Source organism: Rhinoderma darwinii, chromosome 3, assembly GCF_050947455.1.
Source record: "Rhinoderma darwinii isolate aRhiDar2 chromosome 3, aRhiDar2.hap1, whole genome shotgun sequence".
Taxonomy (NCBI): domain Eukaryota; kingdom Metazoa; phylum Chordata; class Amphibia; order Anura; family Rhinodermatidae; genus Rhinoderma; species Rhinoderma darwinii.
Window position 1 is genome coordinate 177,785,984 of NC_134689.1, and position 23,551 is coordinate 177,809,534.

Genomic DNA, 23,551 nt, shown 5'->3' on the forward strand with positions numbered 1-23,551 from the left:
CACACGGCTGCCTGGGGGTCTGACGAAGTACCCCAGGTCCGCCATCTTGGTACTCCTAAGAAGCTCTGCCTCCGGCAGGGCTTCATAGGAGACTGTCAGAATCACGATATACTGCATTACATTAGTATTGCAGTATATCGTGCAAGCGATCTAACGATCGCTGGTTGAAGTTCCCTAGGGGGACTAATAAAAAATGTAAAAATTAGTTAAATAAAGTTGTTTTTTTTGTGTAAAAAAAAATAAAATATTAAAAGTTCAAAAAACCCCCCTTTTCCCATTTTCCCCCTAGAGCATAGTAAAAAATTAAATAAATAAACATAATTGGTATCGCCGCGTCCGTAAAAGTCTGAACTATCACAATATATCATTATTTAACCCGCACGGTGAACGCCGTAAAAAAAACAAAATTGTAAACGCCAGAATCTCTATTTTTTGTTCACCTAATCTCCCACAAAAAATGAAATAAAAAGTGATCAAACCGTCACATTTACACCAAAATGGTATTATTAAAAACTACAGCTTATCCCGCAAAAAATAAGCCCTTATACCACTTAATCGACGGAAAAATAAAGACGTTACGGCTCTCGGAATTTGGCGAAACAAAATAAATTTTCTTTTTTACACTTAGGTTTTTACTTGTAAAAGTAGTAAAATATAGAAAAACCTACACATATTTGGTATCGGCGTAATTGTATTGACCCATAGAATAAAATGAATATGTTGTTTTAATTGTACAGTGAATTCCGTAAAAATGGCGTGCAAAAAACCATGGCGGAATCACTGTTTTTTTCATTTTCTACCCCACATATAATTTTTTCCCCGTTTCCTAGTACATTATACTGCAAAATAAATGGTGCTACGAAAAACTACAACTTGTCCCGCAAAAATCAAGCCCTCATAGTACTATATAGACGGAAGAATAAAGGCGTTATGGCCTTTGGAAGGTGGGGAGGAAAAAACGAAAATGAAAATCTGAAAAAGGGCTGCGGCGGGAAGGGGTTAATATAAACTATGGCTTAATAACTCGCTCAGCACTATATCTGTAGACTTAATTAACTAGTTAACTTTTGAACCTAACATATTCCTATTCCATTCTTTCATCACATCTAGACCAGAGACATTCTGTATTATTCTTGTACTTATTTTGTACTATTTATGTACTATATCACCATACCACCACACTAAAGTTGTTTTATTTAATTTTTCTGTTTTGTAATACTTTTCAGTAACTTGATAAAAAGTCAATTAATGTGAAATTTTACTATTGTATTTTGTAAAACTTTTAATAAAAATTAATGAACAAAAAAAAAAAGTTGTACTATGGTACATTGAAGATTGAAGGGAAGGAGGACAATACAATAAGTAATTAGTATTTTTTTTGTTTATTTTACTTTTTACTTTATAGAACCATTAAAGTGTTTTTTTAATGCATCCCTTATCTTGATTAGAGTTTGTGCAAAACTAGTAGGGGCCATTGTCCATAAGTTTATGTTTGTATATACTTCAGTCACTACTTACTTTTCAAGCTTGTCATTGTAGCGTCCATGGCCGTGGGCCGTCGGGTTTACTTACCTCCCGATGCCCGCAGCCATGGATCTGTGAGCGCTGGTCCCCATCTCCTTCCTAAGAGACGCCAGCGCTCACTTCTGCTCCAGATCGCTGTGACCCTAAGGGTGCGCGCGCATGCTGGTGCCCGCTCTTAATGGGCCAGCGCGGACACATGAAGACAATCATCATCATCAACTCACATGATTTCCTGGACTATAAGAAGGTCCCTGCCTTTCTGATCCTTGTCTGAGCGTTGTTAGTGTATCCCAAGTCTGTTTTGCAAATGGTCCCTTAGTGTTTCTCGTTCCAGTTGTTACCCGTGCCCTGTTACCTGTTCCTGTATCCCGTGCTGTGTTCTTGTTCCTGTTCCTACTAGTGTTGGAGTCTCCCTTGTGTGGTTGTTGTACGAGAACTCGGCCCATGGAAGAAGCTGTACCCAGTTATCATGCTGTAAGGTGATGAAGTGGCGGAGATAATTCTGCATGATCTGGTTGATCCTCTCTACTTGCCCATTGGACGGGGATGATAGGCTGAGGAAAAGTCCAATCTCACATCCAGGAGTTTACAGAGGGCTCTCCAGAACTTTGAGGTAAACTGAACCCCCCGATCGGACACAATGTGAAGGGGCAAAGCATGAAAGTGGAAGATGTGCTGAATGAAGAGACTCGCCAGTCAGGGAGCAGAAGATAGGCCGGTCAGCGGGATAAAATGTGCTATCTTCGAGAACCGGTCCACCACCACCCAGACAGTGTTGCATCCTGCTGAGAGAGGAAGGTCTGTGACAAAGTCCATCGCAATGTGCTGTCAGGGGGCATTGGGTACAGGCAGAGGTTGAAGCAAGCCAGCTCGCTTGGAGTGAGTAACCTTCTTAGAAGCACACACCGTGCAAGAAGAGACAAAGTCCACAACATCTTTGGGTAGCATGGGCCACCAGAAGTGACGAGCAATCAGGTCTCGGGTTTTATGAACACCAGCATACCCAGCCAGTTTAGAACTGTGTCCCCAGCGGAGAATTCCTCTCCTGTCTGCCAATCAAACCAAAGTCCTCCCCGGAGGGATGTCTCTAACCTGCAAAGGATTGGCAGTGACAATGCAGGATGGGTCTACGATACTTTGTCATTCGTCTCAAATGACCTGGACAGGGCATCGGCCCTCACATTCTTGTCAGCGGGACAGTAGTGGAGCACAAATTGGAAACGGGTGAAGAACAGCAAAAACCTGGCTTGACGGGGATTTAGTCGTTGAGCGGACTGAAGGTAGGTGAGGTTCTTGTGGTCGGTGTAGATCAGGATGGGGTGAACTGTGCCCTCTAGCAGATGTCTCCACTCCTCCAGAGCCAATTTGATGGCCAGAGGCTCCCGATTCCTAATAGAGTGATTGCGCTCTGCAGAAGAAAAAAGTCTCTTCCTTTGGAGCTCCTCTGGAACAGAAGTGCACCTGCACCAACAGAAGAAGCGTCCACCATCACTGAAAACTGCCGAGACACATCAGGATGATGGAGGATCGAGGCTGAAGTGAAGGCTTTTTTGAGACTAATAAATGCGGACTCTGTCTCTGGAGTCCACACCTTGGCATTCACACTCTTCTTGGTAAGTGTAGAGATGGGAGCTGTCAGTGATGAGAAGTTTGGGATAAGCTGCCAGTAGAAATTGATGAATCCCAGGAAACCGTGTATGGACCTCAGGTCTTGAGGACGTGGCCACTCCAGGATAGCCTTCACTTTCTCAGGATCCAGCTTGAGACCTTGATCGGAGATGATGTAGCCCAGGAAGAGCAGAGATCTCTTCTCAAAGACGCACTTCTCCAGCTTCGCATATAAATGATTCTCCCTTAATCATAGTAGAACGTGACGGACATGGCTCCGATGAGTCGTCGGATCTGGGGAGAATATCAAAATATCATTGAGATAAACTACAACACAGATATAGAGGAGATCTCGGAAGATATCATTAACAAATTCCTGGAAGACTGCGGGAGCGTTACACAGTCCGAATGGCATCACCAGGTATTCATAGTGCCCATCTCGAGTGTTGAACGCCGTCTTCCACTCGTCCCCTTGACGGATTCGGATCAAATTATAAGCCCCACGCAAGTCTAGTTTAGAAAAAATTCTGGCTCCTCGTATACGGTCAAACGGTTCAGATATAAGTGGCAACGGGTATTTGTTCTTGAGATCACGGTAGTCAAAGGGATCCATCTTTCATTTTAACGAAGAAGAACCCAGCCTCGGCCAGGGAGGAAGACTTTCGTATGAAACCCCTCTCCAAATTCTCCTTGATATAGGCCGACATGGATAGATACTCTGGCAAGGAGAGCGAGTATATACACATCCACGGGGAAGAGAGGCATTAGGAACCAGTTCAATGGAGCAGTCATAAGTCCGATTTGGAGGCAGCATCTCAGCTTCCCTTTTGCTGAAGACATCTGCAAACTGAGCAAAATAGGGGGCGGCAGTCCCGCCAATGACTGAGGCAGAGGAGGCTGGACAGGATGAATGTGCAACAGACAACGACAAGGCACTTGGAGCCACATTGGAGAACCTCTCCAGAACTCCAGTCCAGGACTGGGGCATGCAGTCGAAGCCAAGGCATGCCCAACAGAACAGGATTGATGGCCTTGGGCAAAACAAGGAAAGAAATTAGTTCAGAATGAAGGACTCCAACCTGGAGCCTCAACGACTTGCATTTAGAAACGATCGGGTCAGGCAGAGGCAGCCCATTCACTGAGGCAACAGTCAAAGATGTCTCCAGGGGAACTGTGGGCAACTGGAGATGATCCACTAGCTCCTTTTGGATAAAGTTTGCCATGGACCTGGAGTCTAGATAGGTAGAAACCCCATGTGTCCTCTCGTCAAATACTAGGTTCACAGGAATAGTTAACTTGGAACAGAATGCTTTATTTGGCATCGTTCCACCTAGGCTTGTCTCTCCAACCAATCCTAGGCACTGGGGTCTCTCTGGCCTCTGGGGATACAGATGTACAATATGGCCTCTGAGGCCGCAATACAGACAAAGTCCAGAAGTGTGTCTGCATTGTCACTCCTGGGTAGACAATTTGACACGGTTCATCTGCATAGGATCCTCTGGTGGGACGACTGAGGAGGGTGGTAAAGATTGCTGGAAAGTAGAATCCAGCCTAGGAAGTTCTCTCTCCCGGAGGACCTCTTGGGAACTCTCCCGGATCCTCATGTGAACCCGGGTGGCAAGTAGGATGAGATCGTCCAGGGTAGATGGCAGATCGCAAGCGGCCAGATCGTCCATAATCCCTGAAAACAGACCCTGCCAGAATGTGGCCACCAAAGCCTCGTTGTTCCAGGTTAATTCAGCAGCCAGGGTACAGAACTCAATGGCATACTCGCCCATGGAGAGGTCTCCCTGGTGTAGGGTCAACAGGGATGCAGCAGCCGAAGAAACTCTCCCAGGTTCCTCAAAGATCGACCGGAAAGTCCATAAGAAGTAGTGCAAGTCATGAGTCTCTGGCCCCTGATGTTCCCACAGAGGATTTGCCCACGCCAGGGCTTTGCCAGAAAGGAGAGAGATGATGAAGGTGATCCTGACGTCATCCGAACAGAAGGCCCTGGCATGTAGTCTCAAGTGGATCTGGCACTGATTCAAAAATCCCCTGCAGGTCCTCGGGTCTCTGTCATAGCGTGAAGGTAGCGGCAAGAAGAACAGGGGATCGGCACTGGTACAGACAGGAAGTGTAGCAGGAGGAATGGGTGCAGTGACGACTGTGGTTGGAGCAACCAGCCGATGGGCAATGGCATTCATCGACAGGAGGAGTTGGTCTTGCCGTGACTGCAGATCCTCCATCTCGGCCAGCATGGCTTGTGTCATCAAGGTCTCAGGTTGACCAGCGGGCTCCATGGCCTGAGCGTACTGTCATGGTTTGTGGGTTTGTGGACCCACTAGGTCAGTGACCAATCGGCGTCATACACTTCTCATTGTTGCAGCCCAGCTTCTTTCACTGCACAATCACGCTGGGCTGGAACACCAGTTGAAAACACAGATGGGAATGGAAGCTCTATAATATATGATCACGCTGTGATGCTGTGCTAGGAAGAGGAGAACTGTATGACGCTGATTCGACAGCCTCATACAGAAAACATTACACCACCTAGACTAAAAAGAAAGAGTGACCTCCCATTTGGCAAGTATAGCCAAATTAGCATATTTAGAAAAACGCACATAACTTTGCAAATAATAAACTATTTTGAAAAAAATTACACTAGCTATCAGCATCATAGCGCCTATTAGATTAGTTATGAGATAGGGTTAATAAAGAAGTGACAGATCCTTTTTAAGATAATGTTCTGTAGACAGTCTTGAGAGCTAAAAGTGGAACTTTTTAGAAGACTTTGTGAAATCTGGTGTAAAACTATCACATCATTCCACTATAAGAATATCATACAAGTATATCATCATATGACGCACAAGAGCACGTACACCTCTGAATGGTTCCAAATAAACAAAATTTAGGGTTTGGTGTGGGCTAGTCACAGTCCTCACTTAGCAAGATGCTGTTGCAGGACCTTAAAGAGGCTCTGTCACCAGTTTATAAATGCCCTATCTCCTATGTAATCTGTGCGGCGCTGTAATGTAGATAACAACAGTGGGTTTTATTTTGAAAAACTATAATTTTTGAGCAAGTTATGAACAATTTTAGATTTATGCTAATTCGTTTCTCAGCGTCATACACTTCTCTCCACTCATGTCCATCTATATTCACAGAACAGTGTGATCTCGCGAGATCACGCTGTGCTGTCACATACACCCACATTAACTTTACTGAAGTGTCTTGAGAGTGAATAGACATTGCCTCCAGCCAGGACGCGATGTCTATTCACGCAAGATCACACTGTGCTGTCATTCACAGCGTGATCTCGCAAGATCACGCTGTGCTGTGTGAGTAAGTCCCACAGAAACTTTACCGAAGCGTCGGTAGTGTGAATAGACATCCTGGCTGGAGGCAATGTCTATTCACTCTGAAGACACTTCAGTAAAGTTAATGTGGGTATATGTGACAGCACAGCATGATCTCTCGAGGTGACAGAGCCTCTTTAAATGGGCAGTTTATGTTAGAAAGCCATCAAATGTGGCTGAATTAAAGGGTAACGTTATCGATGATTAAATGGTCTACTTTTTTCAGACACAGCGCCACTCTTGAGTTTGGGATTGAATCTCTGTCCCTTTCACTTAAATGGGTATGAGCTGCAATAACAGACCTTGACAACCATTTAAAAGAATTATGCATAGAAAGAGTGGGCCAAAACTTCCAGTTATTAGAAATGTTTGGTTGCAGTTGTTGCTGCCAAATCTGGCACAATCCAGGTAATAAGTTTAAAGGCGCAATTCTTATTTCACGTGGGTGATATAGGTGTTAGATAATTTTTTTCCATTTAATAAATTAAATTATAATTTAACTCCTTCCCGACATTTGCCGTATGGATACGTCATAGAAAGCTAGTGCTTCCCGCATTTTGCCGTATCCATACGACAAATGAATGGCACCGGCTCAGAAGCTGAGTCGGTGCGATCATCGCCGGATGTCAGTGGTGTATTACAGCTGACATCCAGCTGTAATGGCGGGGACCAAAATGGACTTAGATCCCCGCCATTAACCCCTTAAATGCAACGGTCAACAGCGATCGCTGCATTTAAGGTGTTTGCAGCTCTTCGGCACCCCAGCAATTAAATTGCCGGGGTTCCGGTGGCTGTAATGGTCACCGGAGGCCTAATACTGGCCTCCCGGTCTACCTAGCACGGAAGCCGTTCAGGCCCCGCCCAGAGGTGGGGGCCTGAAAGGCTTCCGTAGCCGATGGCAAGATGGCGCCGGCTCAGGATCTGAGCCGGCGTCAACAGAGGTGGATATCAGTTGTATGTTACAGCTGACATCCACCTGGAACGGCAGGCATCGGAGCTAGCTCCGATCCCTGCCATTCACCCCTTAGATGCAGCGATCGCTGCATCTTAGAGGTTGCTAGCAGATCGGCAGCCCTGCTATGCAATCAGGGCTGCCAACTGCTGCTATGGCAAGAGGAAGAATAACAATGGCCTCCTGCTCTGCCATTATGGAAGCCGATTAGGCCCCACCGATTAGGCCCTTTTATCTTATCAAGTCCTTTATCATAGAAAAAAGTAAATAAACTAAACAAATTTGGTATCGCCGCGATCGTAATGGCCTGAACTATAAAGATATTATGTTATTTATTCCACACGGTGAACGGCCTAAAACAAAAACTTAAACAACTATACCAGGATTTCTGTTTGTTGGTCACTTTGCCCTACAAATATTGGAATAAAAAGTGATCAAAAAGTCGCATGTATCCAAATATGGTACCTATAAAAACTATAGCTCGTCTCGCAAAAAACAAGCCCTCATACAGCTCTGTCGATTAAGAAATTAAAATGTTATGGTTCTCACAACTTAGCGACAGAAAAAATACATTCTTTTTACAAAAGTAATTTTATTGTGGAAAACATAAAAAAGTGCCATAAATTTGGTATCAGCGGAATCGGACTTACCAGCAGAATAAAAGAAACATGTAATTTATAATGCATGGTGACCGCTGTATAAAAAAAAAAACTATGCCAGAATTGCAGTTTTTTGATCACATGGTCTCCCAAAAAATAGGATAAGAAGTGATCAAAAAGTACCATGTACCCCAAGATGGTACGAATAAAAACTACAGCTTGTCCCACAAAAAAAACAGTCCTCATACCATTACGTCTATCAAAAAATTAAAATTAGTTAAGGCTTCAATAAGCCAGGAAATAAAAAATATGCAACTGTGCAGGCCCGAGGGGAACATTTCTTCTGTTTCAAGAGGCGAATTATCAAGGCCCTAAAATTGGGGAACCAGGAACGGTAGGGCCCAAACATATCTGCTGGAAGCGAGGGTGCCCGTATTATATCAGGACAACACTTTCCCAGCGAAATTCCCCAAACTGCAAAGGTGCGGAGTGTGGACCAAAAGGGGGATAAGAAACTACACCATTTATCAGTGTGACACTGGCCTGTGCAGATTGCTTCACAGCAAAATATCTATGGATTATTTTATTGTTTTTTTTTTACCCCATTATTATACCACCTGACTATGCCCGTGAAGTACATTGCCCAGCTTACATATGCCCCCACGTTATAAATTTAAATACCATTAATACTCCAAACAAAACTACTACCAAGCAAAATCCACGTTTCAAAAGCCAAATGGCGATCCCTCCCCTCAGAATTCTACAGCGTGCCCAAACAGCAGTTTATTTCCACATATATGGCATCGCCATACCCGGGAGAACCCTTTTAACAATTTTTGGGGTGTGTATCTCCAGTGGCACAAGCTGGGCACTAAATATTTGCCACTGAAATGGCATATCTAGGGAAAAAACTGATTTTTACATTGCACCATCCGCAGCGCAATAATTTATGGAAAAGACCTGTGGGGTGGAAATGCTCACTACACCCTCTAATAAATGCCTTGATGGGTGTAGTTTCCAAAATGGGGTCACTTCTCAGGGGTTTCTTTTATTATTTCACATCAGAGCCTCAGCAATTGTGAAGCAATACTTTGTAAATCGCCAAATTAGGCATCAACTGCACATGGTACTCTTTCATTCCTGAGCCTGGTCGAATGTCCAGGCAAAAGATTAGGGCCACATGTAGGGTGATTCTAAAACCGGGAAACAAAGCATAATAATAAGAAAGCTGTCTTGTTATGGTGGCACAAGCTGGCCACCACATATTGGCATATCTATGGAAAAAATACAGTTCTCACTGCAACATCGAGTGCACACTAATTTCTGCAAAACACCGGCAGGGTTAACATGCTCACTACACCCCTATCTGAATACCTTGAGGGGTGTAGTTTCCAAAATGGTGTCCACAGGGGCTTTGCAAATGCGACATAGCACCCAGAAAACCATCCAGCAAAATCTGCATTCCAAAAGCTAAATGGCGCTCCTTCCCTTCTGAGCCCCGCTGTGTGCCCAAACAGCAGTTTATGACCACAAATGGGGTAGTGCCATACTCGGGAGAAATTGCTTTACAAATGTTGGTTCTTTTTTTCCTTTATTTGTTGAGAAAATGAAAAAATGTAAACTAAAGCTACATCTTATTATTCACTGTTCAATAATAGATATAAGTGGTTTTCCCTTGGGTAATATGTTACATATATTTCACTGGGTGGATACCAATGGGAATTTGTTGGTTAGAACCTAACCTTTAATATGAGATTTGTTTCACTCTATAGCAATTTATGATAGTGATACAATTGTATCTATATAGTTCTTAAAGCTACATCTTATTGAAGAAAAGGGATTGTTTTTATTTTCACTGCCCAATTCTAATAAATTCTATGAAACATCTGTGGGGTCAAAATGCTCATTACACCACTAGATGAATTCCTCAAGGGGTGTCGTTTCCTAAGTTTTGGTCCGTCAGGGACTTTGCAAATGTGACATGGCCTACGCAAACCATTCCTGCTAAATTGGAGCTCCAAAAGCCAAATAGCACTCTTCCCCTTCTAAGCCCTGCTGTGTGTCCAAACAGCCTTTTATGACCACATGTGGGGTAAAGTTTTACTTGGGAGAAATTGCTTTCCAAATTTTGTGTGCTTTTTCTTCTTTAGTCCTTGTGGAAATGAAAAAAAATGAGCTAAATCTAAATTTTCTTTGAAAAAATTTAGATTTTCATTTTCACGGCCTACTTCGAATAATTTCTGCAAAAAACCTGTGCGGTCAAAATGCTCACTATACCCCTAGATAATTTCCTCAATGGGTGTAGTTTCCCAACTGGGGTCACTTGTGGGGGGTTTCCACTGTTTTGTCCCCTCAGGGGCTTTGCAAATGCGACATGGCCTCCGCAAACCATTCCTACTAAATTTGAGCACCAAAAGCCAAATGATGCTCTTTCCCTTCTAAGCCCTGATGTGTGTCCAAACAGCCGTTTATGTTATTATGGTATTGTTTTACTCGGGAGAAATAGCTTTACAAATGTTGCGGTGCTTTTTCCCTTTTAGGGAAAGGAGAAAAAATTAGCTAAACCAACATTTTCTTTGAAAAAATTTTGATTTTAATTTTCACGGCCTACTTCCAATAATTTCTGCAATAAACCTGTGGGGTCAAAATGCTCACTATACCCTGAGATAATTTCCTTGAGGGGTGTAGTTTCCCAAATGGGGTCACATTTGGGGGATTTCCACTGTTTTGGCACAGCAAGAGCCCTGACATGGTGCCCAAAATATATTCTAATAAAAGGAAGGCCCCAAAATCCACTAGGTGCTCCTTTGGCAATAAATATTGAGTACCATTGCTCTGGTAAAACTTTCTGTGTTACAAAAAAATGGATTAAAAATGAATTTCTGCAAAAAAATATAAAATTTGTAAATTTCACCTCTACTTTGCTTTAATTCCTGTGAAACGTCTAAAGAGTTAAGAAACTTTCTAAATGCTGTTTTGAATATTTTGAGGGGTGAAGTTTTTAAAATGGGGTGACTTATTGGGGGTTTCTAATATATAAGGCCCTCAAAGCCACTTCACATCTGAACTGCCCCTGTAAAAATAGCCTTTTGAAATTTCCTTGAAAATGTGAGTAATTGCAGCTAAAGTTCTAAACCTTGTAAAGTCCTAGAAAATAAAAGGATCCTCAAAAAAATTATGCCAATCTAAAGTAGACATATGGGGGATGTTAATTAGCAACAATTTTGTGTGGTATAACTGCCTGTCTTACAAGCAGATACATTTAAATTTAGAAAAATGCTAATTTTTGCAATTTTTCGCTACATTTTGGTGTTTTTCATAATTAAATACTGAATGTATCGAGCAAATTTTGCCAGTAACATAAATGTCACGAGAAAACAATCTCAGAATCGCTAGGATAGGTAAAAGCATTCCAAAGTTATTACCACATAAAGTGAAACGTGTCAGATTTGAAAAATGAGGCTTTGTCAGGAAAAGTGGCCGAAGAGGGAAGGGGTTAAAAACACATATTGTCTTTTTCTTATATTCATTTTGTATCTAGGTCTGAAACCATTAAGTGGAACACTTTGTGTTGTTTTTGGGGAGAGGTATACCCACTGGCTTGAATTTGTTCGGGCATCTCATACATACCCTGATATTAGGAAGTCTGAATTTTAATAAAATAAAACTTTTGTTCTTGTGGCCATGTTCTGATTTGGCTTGCTCTCAAACTACACTCCTGCCTGCTGATTCTATCTAGCAGATAGCTCTCAATTGGCAACTGATAACCTTGACTTAAAATGCCCTTTGTTGCCTTACTTCTGACCTCTATACCTTCTTTGCGGAGTACCTTGTGCTATACCTATAAATCCTCCCTTTGCTTGACAACCCAGAGTACTGCCATCATTCTTGTAGTTGATCCAGACTGGGCTGTCTGACTACTATTTCTTTCACTTTGCAGCAGGCAATCATTATGTCTCCCCCAACTCCTATTGCTCTACATACACTGTGTGATGAGGGAATTTAGTCTAGGGAAGGACACCTCACACTTAAAGTCCCGTTCCTGAAACATTTGTGTGCTACACATTACGCCTGCAGTGCTTGCCCCCAAATCAGCTGATTACCAGGGGTGTGCATCATCTGGGCATGTACTGGTCAGCTGATCGCAGGGGCAGCTATCTATTGATGAGAGGTGCAATTGAGACAACCCTCTAAACCCTGGGGCCAGCTAAGTTACTGAGACATAAACCAAAATTTACAGGAAATAGGGTTCTATGGGCAAAATGTAATCAATTTGACTTTTTCCTTGATCACCTAAACACAAAGAGTATTAACTTGTAACATTTGGTGGACTGTTATCTGGGGCATCAGGAACATTTCTCTCTAGACAACACAATCCAGAACTCTCGATCACAGTCCCAGAAAAGAGTACCTGGCTAGTTCTATATTTCCCATACAATTCTCAGTGCTATATTACCGAAGTGCCCTACATGAAGACAGTTCTAGCTTTCTTTGAACATCATTACAAACTGTTATAACAAAATGAATTGTGACTGTTTAGACAACAAGCAACAACATGCGTTAATGTACTTTGTGACATTTTTCCCAGCATATAATAAATATGGAGGAACCGAGCGTTGACCTTCAATAAAAATGACTTCTGCTGTGAAATGTGGTTTACTTTTATTTCTAAATGCTTAATTAATGACAATCTGTAAACCAAATCATTGTACATTAGCATGTTAAAGCTTTTGTTTTTATTCTGTTCTGTAGGTAGTCGTATCCCTGAATAACAATTGCAGCATCAGGCGCTTGTGATACCTCACACAACACACTACTGGGAATAAATTAGCAGATGGCGTTCTTGGCAACAGCAGTGATAATGAATCCTATGGCACTTTTTATATACTTATTCTCTATTGTAAAGGACTTAGATTGTTATTGAGTGTCTAAAATTATGAATCTAACTACATCTGAGCTGTAGCGCTGGAAACAGTACTTCCAGCATTCAGTACTTCCAGCATTCATATGAGAATTTATTGAAAAGTCTGCATACCATGACCACCATACGTAGAACCATTAACTGCGAAGTCTAGCCCTTGGAAATATTCAGTGGAAGTTTCTGTCCTGTTTAATAAGCGACCCACAAAATGGAAAAGTCTCTGTTCTGGACACAATGGTATACATTAATTAGTAATGGCTTTCTTTTTTTTTTTTTTGAACCAATGAAATCGGAGAAAGTAGTTGACGAGAATTACAGTTAATTTATTAAAAGGTGCACACCTCTTAATAAATCTGCATTTCCAATTGTCTGACTGTTTGAATGTATTTTTACACTTGCTCTGAGCAGCTGTACATTTTTGCCACAAATTTTCACCTTTTTTCACCTTTGTCCTTGATAAATGAGTTTATGGTTGGTTTTCACACACAGCGCTTTTTTAAAAACAAAACGTAAAAACGTCACTGCAATTTTAAATGCATTTTTTTTTAACCAAAGCAAGAAGCGGTTTCAGAAGGAAGGAAAAGTATTCCTTTTTAATTTCCATTCCTTTTAAATCGCAAATTTGGCAACATTTTAGATGCTACTTCTGGCATAAACTGAATAATAAATGTGGACCAATAAGTCCTTATCTGTTGTGAGCCGGCATGTTTTCTAATCTTATAACGAACCAGAAGGGGTAGTGTGCCATTATAACACTATAAGAGCTAATGCACACAGCCAGTGGTGGATTAAGTAGACCACAGGACCTGGGCTGTTCCACAAACTTGGGCCTCCCATGCCCACCGCCGCTCTGCTGTGTCTATAAGTGAACACCGCCTTTCTGTGAGAGCACTGAGAAATGGGTGGTACGATTCCTCTTGTCAAAGGGCTGTGTCCCTACATACTGACAGTCTCCAACCATCGCTGGCTGTATCGCACTGTGTAGGAACACATCCTCTTGACAATGGGAATGGTAACATGCAATTGTCTATTAGTCCTGGATACACAAAGACTTTATGTGGAATACAAGGATTTCCTACAACAGACATGTCAGGAGAGCGGACATATCCTCTATAGATCCAGCGACTCACAAGTAACGTCTTCTCTGATGGGTGTTGTTCTCTTTTCTTCTATATCTGACACAGACCGGTATGGCGACTTCTCCTGATGAGACCTCTTTGCTCCTCACTTATGCAGCATTTTCCAGCCTCTATAGAAACACAAAAATGTAAACACCAAGGCCCAGAACCATACATTAAAGGGGTTGTCCAGGTACGGACCGTTTTTTCATACTGTTGACCTATTAATGTGCCCGGACAACCCCTTTAGAATACATACAGACCCCAGACCTTCTAAACTATTGCAGTTCATAGACCAGACTACCCTAAACAAATTCCGGCCCCCAAACAAGCACCCTAAACAAATACAGACCCCAGTACAAGCTCCCTAAATACAGACCTCACTCCTACCCCAAAATACAGACCCCCAACCAGACCCCCTAAACTAATACAGACACCAGACCAGTCCCCATTAATACAGACCCCATAAACTAATAGACCCCAGACCAGACCCCTAAATACAGTCTACAGACCTGACCCCCTAAACTAATACAGACCCAAGACCAGGCCCAAGAATACAGACCCCATAAACTAATACAGATCCCAGACCCCTAAATACAGACCCCAGAACTGACCCCTAAACTAATAATGACCCTAAACCTGACTCCCTAAACTAATACAGACCCCAGACCAGACCTCCTAAATATAGACCCCTATAAACTAATAAACCCCAGACCAGACCCCTAAACTAAGACAGACCCCAGACCAGACCCCCTAAACTAATACAGACCCCAGACTAGTCCCCCTAAATACAGACCCCATTAACTAATAGACCCAGACCTGGCCCCCTAAACTAATACATACCCCAGACCAGTCCCCCTAAATAGGGACCCCATAAACTAATAGACCACAGACCAGACCCCTAAATACAGAACCCAGACCAGACCCCCTAAATATACACACGCCAGACCCCATAAATTACTACAGACCCCCTAAATACAGACCCCATAAACTAATACAGACCCCAAACCAGACCCCCTAAATACAGACTCCAGACCACCTAAATACAGACCCCCTAAACACAGACCCCAGACCCCTTAAACAAATCCATGATCCCCTTATACTTACCTCGCAGCTCACCTCATGGTCTTCTCTCTTGTTGCTGTTCTAGGAGCTGCGGTCATGTGACCAGCAGGTCTCTAATCAGTAACAAGAACTGCAGACATAAGGTCATGTGACCTTTATGTCTGCAGGTCCTTTACTGGATACATACAATGCCATTTTGTTGCGGTTTTTGCCGCGATTCACGGCAAAATCGTGGCAAAAACGCATTGTACATGGGGCGGCCATGGGCTCCCCGGAAGCCTCGGGCCCCAGGCAGCCGCCCAAAATGCCCAATGATGATCAGCCATTGCACACGGCCATACTATGGATTTCTTTAGTACAGAGCCATAATAGGGCTGCATGAGAGGTACATGGGACCTCTTCTGTACTTCCTTATACCTCCGATTTATGTTCCATAGAATGATGTATGTACAGAGGTATAAGGAAGCATTGATTCTATTAGAGATTATTCCTGTACATATGGCACCCGGCAGAGCCTGCACTGCAGCACATGGAGACTGTACTGCTCTGTAATAAGGCATTATGTAACCACATTTTCTAATAAATAACTCATTACAAGATTTCACTGCTAGGAAATAGATTTTTTAGCCTTTTCAAGAAATGGAGGTATTGCCTACTGATGCCAGGCAGCTGTAAAGATTCACAATTCTTGCAGTGGTATTGTTCTCCTGCTGACAGGAATTTGGAATTCCTGAAACTTCCCAGTTAGGTTGGATTCACATGAGCGTGTTCGGTCCGCGATATATAGTCCATATGTCGGCAGTATGTCCCAGACCGAACACACTTTAGGGAGACGGGCTCCTGGCATCATAGTTATCTATGAAGCTAGGATTCCCTGACTCGCTTCGGGAAAACTGTCCCGTACTGAAAACATGATTACAGTATGGGACAGTTTTCCCTCAGCGAGGCATTGACTCCTAAGGTCATACATAACTATGATGCTAGGAGCCCGGCTCCCTGAAGTGTGTTCGGTCCGGGAAATACTGCCAACATACGGTCCATATCTCATGGACCGAACATGCTCGTGTGAATCCGGCCTAGTATGTTCAGATATCTCCATATCTAAAATAAAATGTTCAGTGCCATTAAATAGTATTCACCCCCTTGCACTTTTTAATGCTTTAATCAAAGTAAATTGCTGTACAATTTTGTTTTAACGTTGAGTCTTTTTCTGGCGATTTATGATTTTAAAAAAATTAGATTGGAGAATTGCAGTATAATGATATGTTGTGAAAGGTGTTGTAACCGGACCTGAATGTGGCTCTCCAGAGTACCAGAGGATCCGCCGGAGGTCCCAGGTTCTGGCACAATAAGGGTAGGAACACACACGGCGTAAACACTGCTGATTTTCTGCAACAGATTTCATTGTGGAAAATCCGCAGCGTATTACAGTAGCAGCAGTGTGGTTGAGATTTCAACAAATCTCATCCCCACACAGCGGAAAAGAGCCGCAAAAATAATAATGCACATAAATTGATCTGTGGTGCGATTTTATCAGCCGCAGCATGCCAATTAATGCTGCGGAATCACTGCTCTTGTGTTGTGGGTTTACCCCACTGAATTCAATGGGGTGCTTAAACCCGCAACAAAGTGATGTATGTTGCGTCATTTGTGACGGAATCACAGCAATTCCACCGCAAAAATCGCAAGTAAGAAAAATAAAAAGTTATACTTACCCAGAGTTCACCGCTTCTTCTACAGTCTGGCCTCCTGGGATGACATTTCATCCCATGTGACCGTTGCAGCCAATCACAGGCTGCAGCAGTCACATGGCCTGCAATGTCATTCCAGGAGGCCAGACTACCCACAAAAGAGAGGGAGGGGGTAAGTATGAACTTTTTTGGGTGGGTTTTGCCGCGTTGCTTTCCAAAGCGGAAATTCCAGCCGAAAAAGCCCACCACAATGTGGTGCGGTTTTTCAGACGGCATTCAATGTGGTGTTCAGGGCGGATATGCTATGCAGCTTGATGCTGCGTATCCGCCCTGGACACGCTGTGTGTGTTCCTCCCCTAAAGGGTGTAGTCACGGGCGGCAGATTTCATTGCAGAAATTTTCGGCGACTGAAAATCGGTTTCATTCATCTGACTGCAGTTGATTCTGCAGCAGGTGCACTTTCTGCAAGTTCCATTCAGAAGAATGGAACTGATTTTCAGTCGCAGAAAGTTTCTTCAATGAAATCTGCCGCATTTGCCTACACCCTTTATTGTGCCAGAACCTGGGCCCTCTGGCGGGTCCTCTAGTACTCTGGAGAGCCATTCAGGTCCTATTACAACAACACCTGCATCAAGAAAATGCTTCTAAAAAGCCAGCGTTATTAAAATGTAACATGCTTTTTTTATGGCATTTTTAGTGCCATTTTTCATTTAGTGTCATTATGTACATGCTTTTTTTTGTTTTTTTTTAAAGTCCTATAGAGAAGCTAATGGGAAATGGGTAGTGTTGTTTTTTTTTACATATAACCCTAAAACTGGACGTGCATGTGTTCTGTATGGATGGAGGTTGGGTCCTCAAAATGGTTTGCCTGGTGTACCCAAGAAACCCCAGTCCATTACCGTAATACGGAAAGTACCGAGGTACAGGGAGGGAAATGCATAACATACACAGCAATGAAGTGTCCCGAGCAACTTGGAAAAAGGTACATTAAGTAAAAACAGAAACCTGTACCCACTGGACTGTTAAGCACAGGGATTGGGCAGAGTGGCATACCCTAGTCAAGTTTTAAAAAGAACATTTAAAGAGGAACTTTCTGCTCTCCTTACATGTCTGTTTTAGTAAATATGTGTATGCCTTATGAAATAACAATGCTGGAGGATTTTTCTTAGGGTATGTTCACACGAGGTCATTACGTCCGTAATTGACGGACGTATTTCGGCCGCAAGTACCGGACTGAACACAGTGAAGGGAGCCGGGCTCCTAGCATCATAGTTATGTACGACGCTAGGAGTCCCTGCCTCGCTGCAGGACAACTGTCCCGTACTGTAATCATGTTTTCAGTACAAGACAGTGGTCCGGCAGCGAGGCAGGGACTCCTAGCGTAATGACCTCGTGTGAACATACCCTTAGGCTGTGTTCACACACAGTTTTTTGCAGGAGGAAAATTCCTCCTGCAAAAACTGCTCCAGACGTTTTTTGCACAGTGGTTTAACAAAAACTCGTCAAAACACTCGTCAAGGTGTTTTTTTTACCCTTTCTGACTGATTGAAATGGGGTTTTGGAGGCGGCAGCCGGCTCAAGATGGGTCATGTCGCTTCTTTTTACCACGACGCGTTTTTTTTACTCACGGTAAAAAAACTCGTCCAACTCCCATTGAAATCAATGGGAGGCATTTTCGGGCGTTTATTGACGAGTTTTTCGGAGCGGTTTCCGTGCCAAAAAACTTGTCAAAAAACTCAGTGTGAACAGGGCCTTAGAATACTGTGTTGTGCCATTCCTCTGTTATTCCTCCTGGAACGATATGACTACCTTACCATTTCAATAGTGCTGTGTCTCTACACAGTCTGACATGTCAGCACTGATTGAATAGTATGAGAGTCCCTATAGTCCCAGTTGGGACATGAAAACACCCAGTTGTCAATTTAATTATACATTTCCAGGAGGAACAACACAGGAACAGCACAATGCCGAGTTCTAGGAAAAGATGCTCTAGAATGGTTCCTTAGGCCTCATGCACACGTCCATATTCTACTTCAATATTTGGAAACCAAAACCAGGAGTGGGTCCAAAACACGGAAGAGGTGCAAATCTTTCCATTATAGGTTTTCTCTGTTTATGTTCCACTACTGGTTTTGGCTTCCAAATACTGAAGCAAAATACTGACCAGAAAACTCACATGTGCATGGGGCTTTAGGCTAGATTCACACAAACATGTCCGTTTTGCGTCCGCAAAAAACGCAGCGTTTTTCCTGCGTTGGAGTTCCGTGTGCCATAAGTGTTTGTTTCGTGTGGCATCAGTTTTTGATGTCAGTGTTGATGCACATTTTTTTATTTATTTATTTATTTTCTCTGTATTTCCATGTGCTGTCCATGAATTTCACGCACCCATTGACTTCAATGGGTGCATGATCCGCAAAAACGCAGCAGAGTAGGACATTCACTGTGTTTCACGCAACAAAATCACTTATGTCTGAATAGCCCCATTGAGTTGCATAGGTCTGTGCGCCATCCGTTGTTTGAACATATACAACGTTCGTCTGAATCTGGCCTGAATGGAGAATGGAAGTATTTACTAAAACAGTCATGTCAGGAGAGCTGACAGATTTTATTCAAGTATGGCTTGGCAATATCTAGTGCACTAGCCGGTCATATCTGTGAGTTTATGATTAGACTTAACTTGAATTAACAATTAAATGAATTGTTATGGTTTAATGTGTTATACAACTTCACTTTGTATAATTCTTGATCTATTGTTTTTTGTTTTTGTTTTTTAACTAGAATGTCCTTACATATTTTCAGATATGGTGGCACAATGCTTCCTGAAAATCGGATTGCAATTGTAGATGTAGATAAAATGATGAATGCCTTGGAACTCCCTGGAGAACCGTACCGTTCAGTATTTAAGCCTGCCAGTTATAAACATATCACAACTCGCACTGTATATTCTAAAATCACACAGATAAATCACTCATTATAACAAAAGCAACAGATGCGACTTGCAGAGAAATGGGATGTGATTTTCTACATCTGAACATTATGTACAGACTAAATTATATTGACTAGGTTTATGGTCACTTGATATATGTAGGGCTTTTTTGAGGTGACAACTTGTACTTACAAAGCTTACACGTATAAAATATGTGCAGTAATGATTGTCACCTGATATTGACACCTGGTTTTTGCTCAGTTCCCATCATGGTATAGGTCTTTCCTGAGCCGGTCTGTCCGTAAGTCAGGATGCAAGCATTGTATCCATCCACACAAGACCTGATAATTGGTAAAGTTCCTTCAAAAACATCTTCCTATAAAACATGAATGTTAAGGGAAAGAAATAATGTGAATATTTATTATTATTATTTTTTAGAAACAAATCAGGAGAAATGATATATAAACCGCTACATTACTTGCAAAGTTTACTGTGCCACGTAGCTGCATCTGAATGGGGCTGAAACTCTGATCACGTAAAATGGATTATGGCTGCACGATTTCTCTAGTTATTACAGACACTGCTATGTCGGACTGTACCATGATAATGTGCACCATGTTTATACCACTAGATAGACATCCTATGAATATTTGCCTCATTTTTTACAATGATAACATATACGGTATATGCAGAGCTCAGGCAGCAGAACATGAGTATAATTTCTGGATTAGCAGCTATTCCTGCTTTCCCCGATAATCCCCCTAAGAGGAAAAAAACTGAGGGACAGCAGATCATTGGGGCACCCCCCACCCCAGGAACCTGGCTCTTTGAGAATCCCTATGAGTCCTAATAAAGTGTTTCCCTGCGAGTCCCCCACTTATCAGGACTGTGGTATGTGGTATGCATCATTGTTTCTCTGCAGCACAGTAAAACCAGATGGACTCGTGTCTGCAGAGAATAGCCTTAGTGGTCCGTTACAGCTTGTAAGGATACGAAAAAAAACCAGGTAATTTCTAGGTGTCCTTTTTATGGGTACCACCTGCGTTTTTCTTCTGCTAGAAGTTATATCAGTGATAGAACAGGGATAGTTTTCCTGACATCCACTGTGCTCCCTGGATACCTCTGAACTGATGCTATCTGGTGGGCACTACCCAGTTCTTTATGAGGTGCAGCATCCCTCCCAAGTGTCCTGAATTCTGCAAGACAGGCCCACTGTACCACCAAAAGTGACCTATCACCAGAAAGACATTCTCCTTGGCACAAGTAGTTACAAATTAACTTCCTTCTTCCAGCAAAATGGGCAGACGCATGGAGAAGATAAGTGTAATACTGTGAGGGTACAGTGGCTGTTACTGAAGACTTTGTGGCAGTTACTGGAGACTTTGTGGCAGTTACTGGAGACTCTGTGTGGCTAGTACTGGGACACTGTGGCTGGCACTCTACATGTCTCTCTTTTAGCATGGATTTCGACTGCTGGTGCGGGCTAATCATCACCATGGATAGGCTGCTGAGGCTTCAGAAAAAAGAGTTTGAGAAACCTTGGTTTTGGCCAACAGATTACAGTATATGTGCTTTAATGTATCCAATATGAGTAATTGTTTTCTTATTCATTTAGTTATCTATTTCTCTAATATATTTCACTCTGTGTGTTGTGTTGAACACTGCCAATCCTAAACATAGATACTTTGTTATGTATGTATTTTTGACTCTTTTATGCTCTATCATTGGATCTTTTTCTAAGGCTCTGTTTATATCTGCATCGTGGTTTCCGCTACCCAGTGCCACATCCATCCTACGATGGATATCACTGGGACCTGATGACACTATTGACTTCTAAATTGAGTCTCATCATAATGTCCTTACATTTTTGCAGTCAGATCTGACAGAATAGGCAACGGAGGCTCTAAACGGATTCTCCGATGCAAATGTGAACACAGCTTTAACTGTATTATAATAAAAGTTATATTTTATTGTGGCTCTTTTTTTCAGTGAACCTGTTCTTGCCAACCATCTGATACAGTTTGGTTGCTAGAGAGATGCTGCCAGACACGATTAAATAGACTGGAACTGTTATGCAGTCTATAGGCTTGTCCACACGTAACGGAATTGCTGCGTATTTTCTATCCAGAACTGCGGACAAAAAGTACGCAGCGGAATACAGAAGCAGCAAAGTGGATGAGATTTAACAATTGTCACCCACATGCAGCAGAAAAATTTACGGCCAGAAATTCACCTGCGGTGAATATTTTTCGTATCGCAGCATGTCAATTTCTGCTGCAGAAAGTGGACTGAGTTGCTGCCTTTTTTACAGGAGATGTCACCATCTCCCAGCATTGAAAATTAATTCAGCAATATCTGCACCATTTTCTGCAGTGAAAAACGCAGGAAATGGTGCGGTTTTTCCACAGCCAATGTCTGCTAGTTTCAACGGAAATGCTGCAGAAACTTTCTGCAGCAATTCTGTTACATGTGGACCAGCCCTATCTCTGGCAACCAGTCTGTCTCGACTTAGCTAAACATGGATTGACATTGGGCTGACAAAAGAGAAGGAGGAAAATCAGCTAGCAAGAGTACCTGAGTACACTGTGGCAGAAACACCTGATCATATCTAAACCGCTTCTTGGAACCGTTGCAGTTCACGACAAGTTCTTCATCAGATGGGAATTCTAAGTGTTCTCCCTTTCTGTCATCTAGTCTGCATCGACAAAATACCCGGATATTTCCTCTTAGTTCTTGAAGCTGATTATATAGTAACTTCCTCTCCATGGACTCCCGCTGGTAGAGAGCACGGATCTCTTCTATTTCTTGAGTGGAGCTGCGTAAGTTCATGACCATGCTCTGTAGATGCTCTATGCTCAAGCCAATTTCTGACAGACCACTTGTAGCAAGGACTCTTAACTTGTCACTATTGATGCTGAGCTCATGAGCTTCTCTTAACATTTTTATCAGTAAGTCTTTTTTCAAAGGTGAGTAACTGTGCAATTTATCAGTGATCTGCAAGTTTTTGCACTTGATTTCAGATATTTCATGTAGATATTTCGCCTGTTCGCTTTGTAGCTCTCCCACTTTCTCATATAAGCTCTCAGCTTGTTGAATGAGATGACGCTTTTCTTCTTCTAAATATTTACATTTCAAGCGCAAGGTTTCTAGTTCACTTTCCCTTTCCTGCAATTTCTTGTTTAAGACTTCTATTTTTTTATCCTTTTTCGAAATTTCACTGTGAACAAAAAACAATATTGAGAAACGTATTGATTGAGCTTACGTCCGAATGAGCTTACGTCAGAATTTCTTCCCGCATGTAGTAGGAGCGAATAAAATAGTAGCTTTAAAATAATTTCACTAGCAATTACAAACTTTTTTTTTTTACCTTAAAGAGGCTCTGTCACCAGATAGGCGCTGCAATGTAGATTACAGTAACGTTTTTATTTTTAAAAAACGAGCATTTTTGGCCAACTTATGACCATTTTTGTAGTTATGCAAATGAGGCTTGCAAAAGTCCAAGTGGGTGTGTATTATGTGCGTACATCGGGGCGTTTTTACTACTTTTACTAGCTGGGCGTTCTGACGAGAAGTATCATCCACTTCTCTTCAGAACGCCCAGCTTCTGGCAGTGCAGATCTGTGACGTCACTCACAGGTCCTGCATCGTGTCGGACACATCGGCACCAGAGGCTTCAGTTGATTCTGCAGCAGCATCGGCGTTAGCAGGTAAGTCGATGTAGCTACTTACCTGCAAACGCCGATGCTGCTGCAGAATCATCTGTAGCCTCTGGTGCCGATGTGTCCTCGCTCGTCTGGCACGATGCAGGA

The 23,551-nt window shown here is 42.5% G+C and overlaps 1 protein-coding gene across 1 annotated transcript in view; it reads right to left on the minus strand.

The window, feature by feature from the left end:
• The window catches only part of LOC142750397 (uncharacterized), a 100,970-nt gene extending 77,930 nt beyond the window's left edge, over positions 1–23,040 (minus strand). Inside the window, exons 1-3 of the mRNA XM_075859400.1 lie at positions 23,021–23,040; positions 22,317–22,959; positions 19,976–20,118 (exon numbers count right to left, since the gene is read on the minus strand). Coding sequence (XP_075715515.1) covers positions 19,976–20,118; positions 22,317–22,959; positions 23,021–23,040 — 806 coding nt within the window. The remainder of the gene's footprint in view (positions 1–19,975; positions 20,119–22,316; positions 22,960–23,020) is intronic.
• Positions 23,041–23,551: the final 511 nt, after the last annotated feature.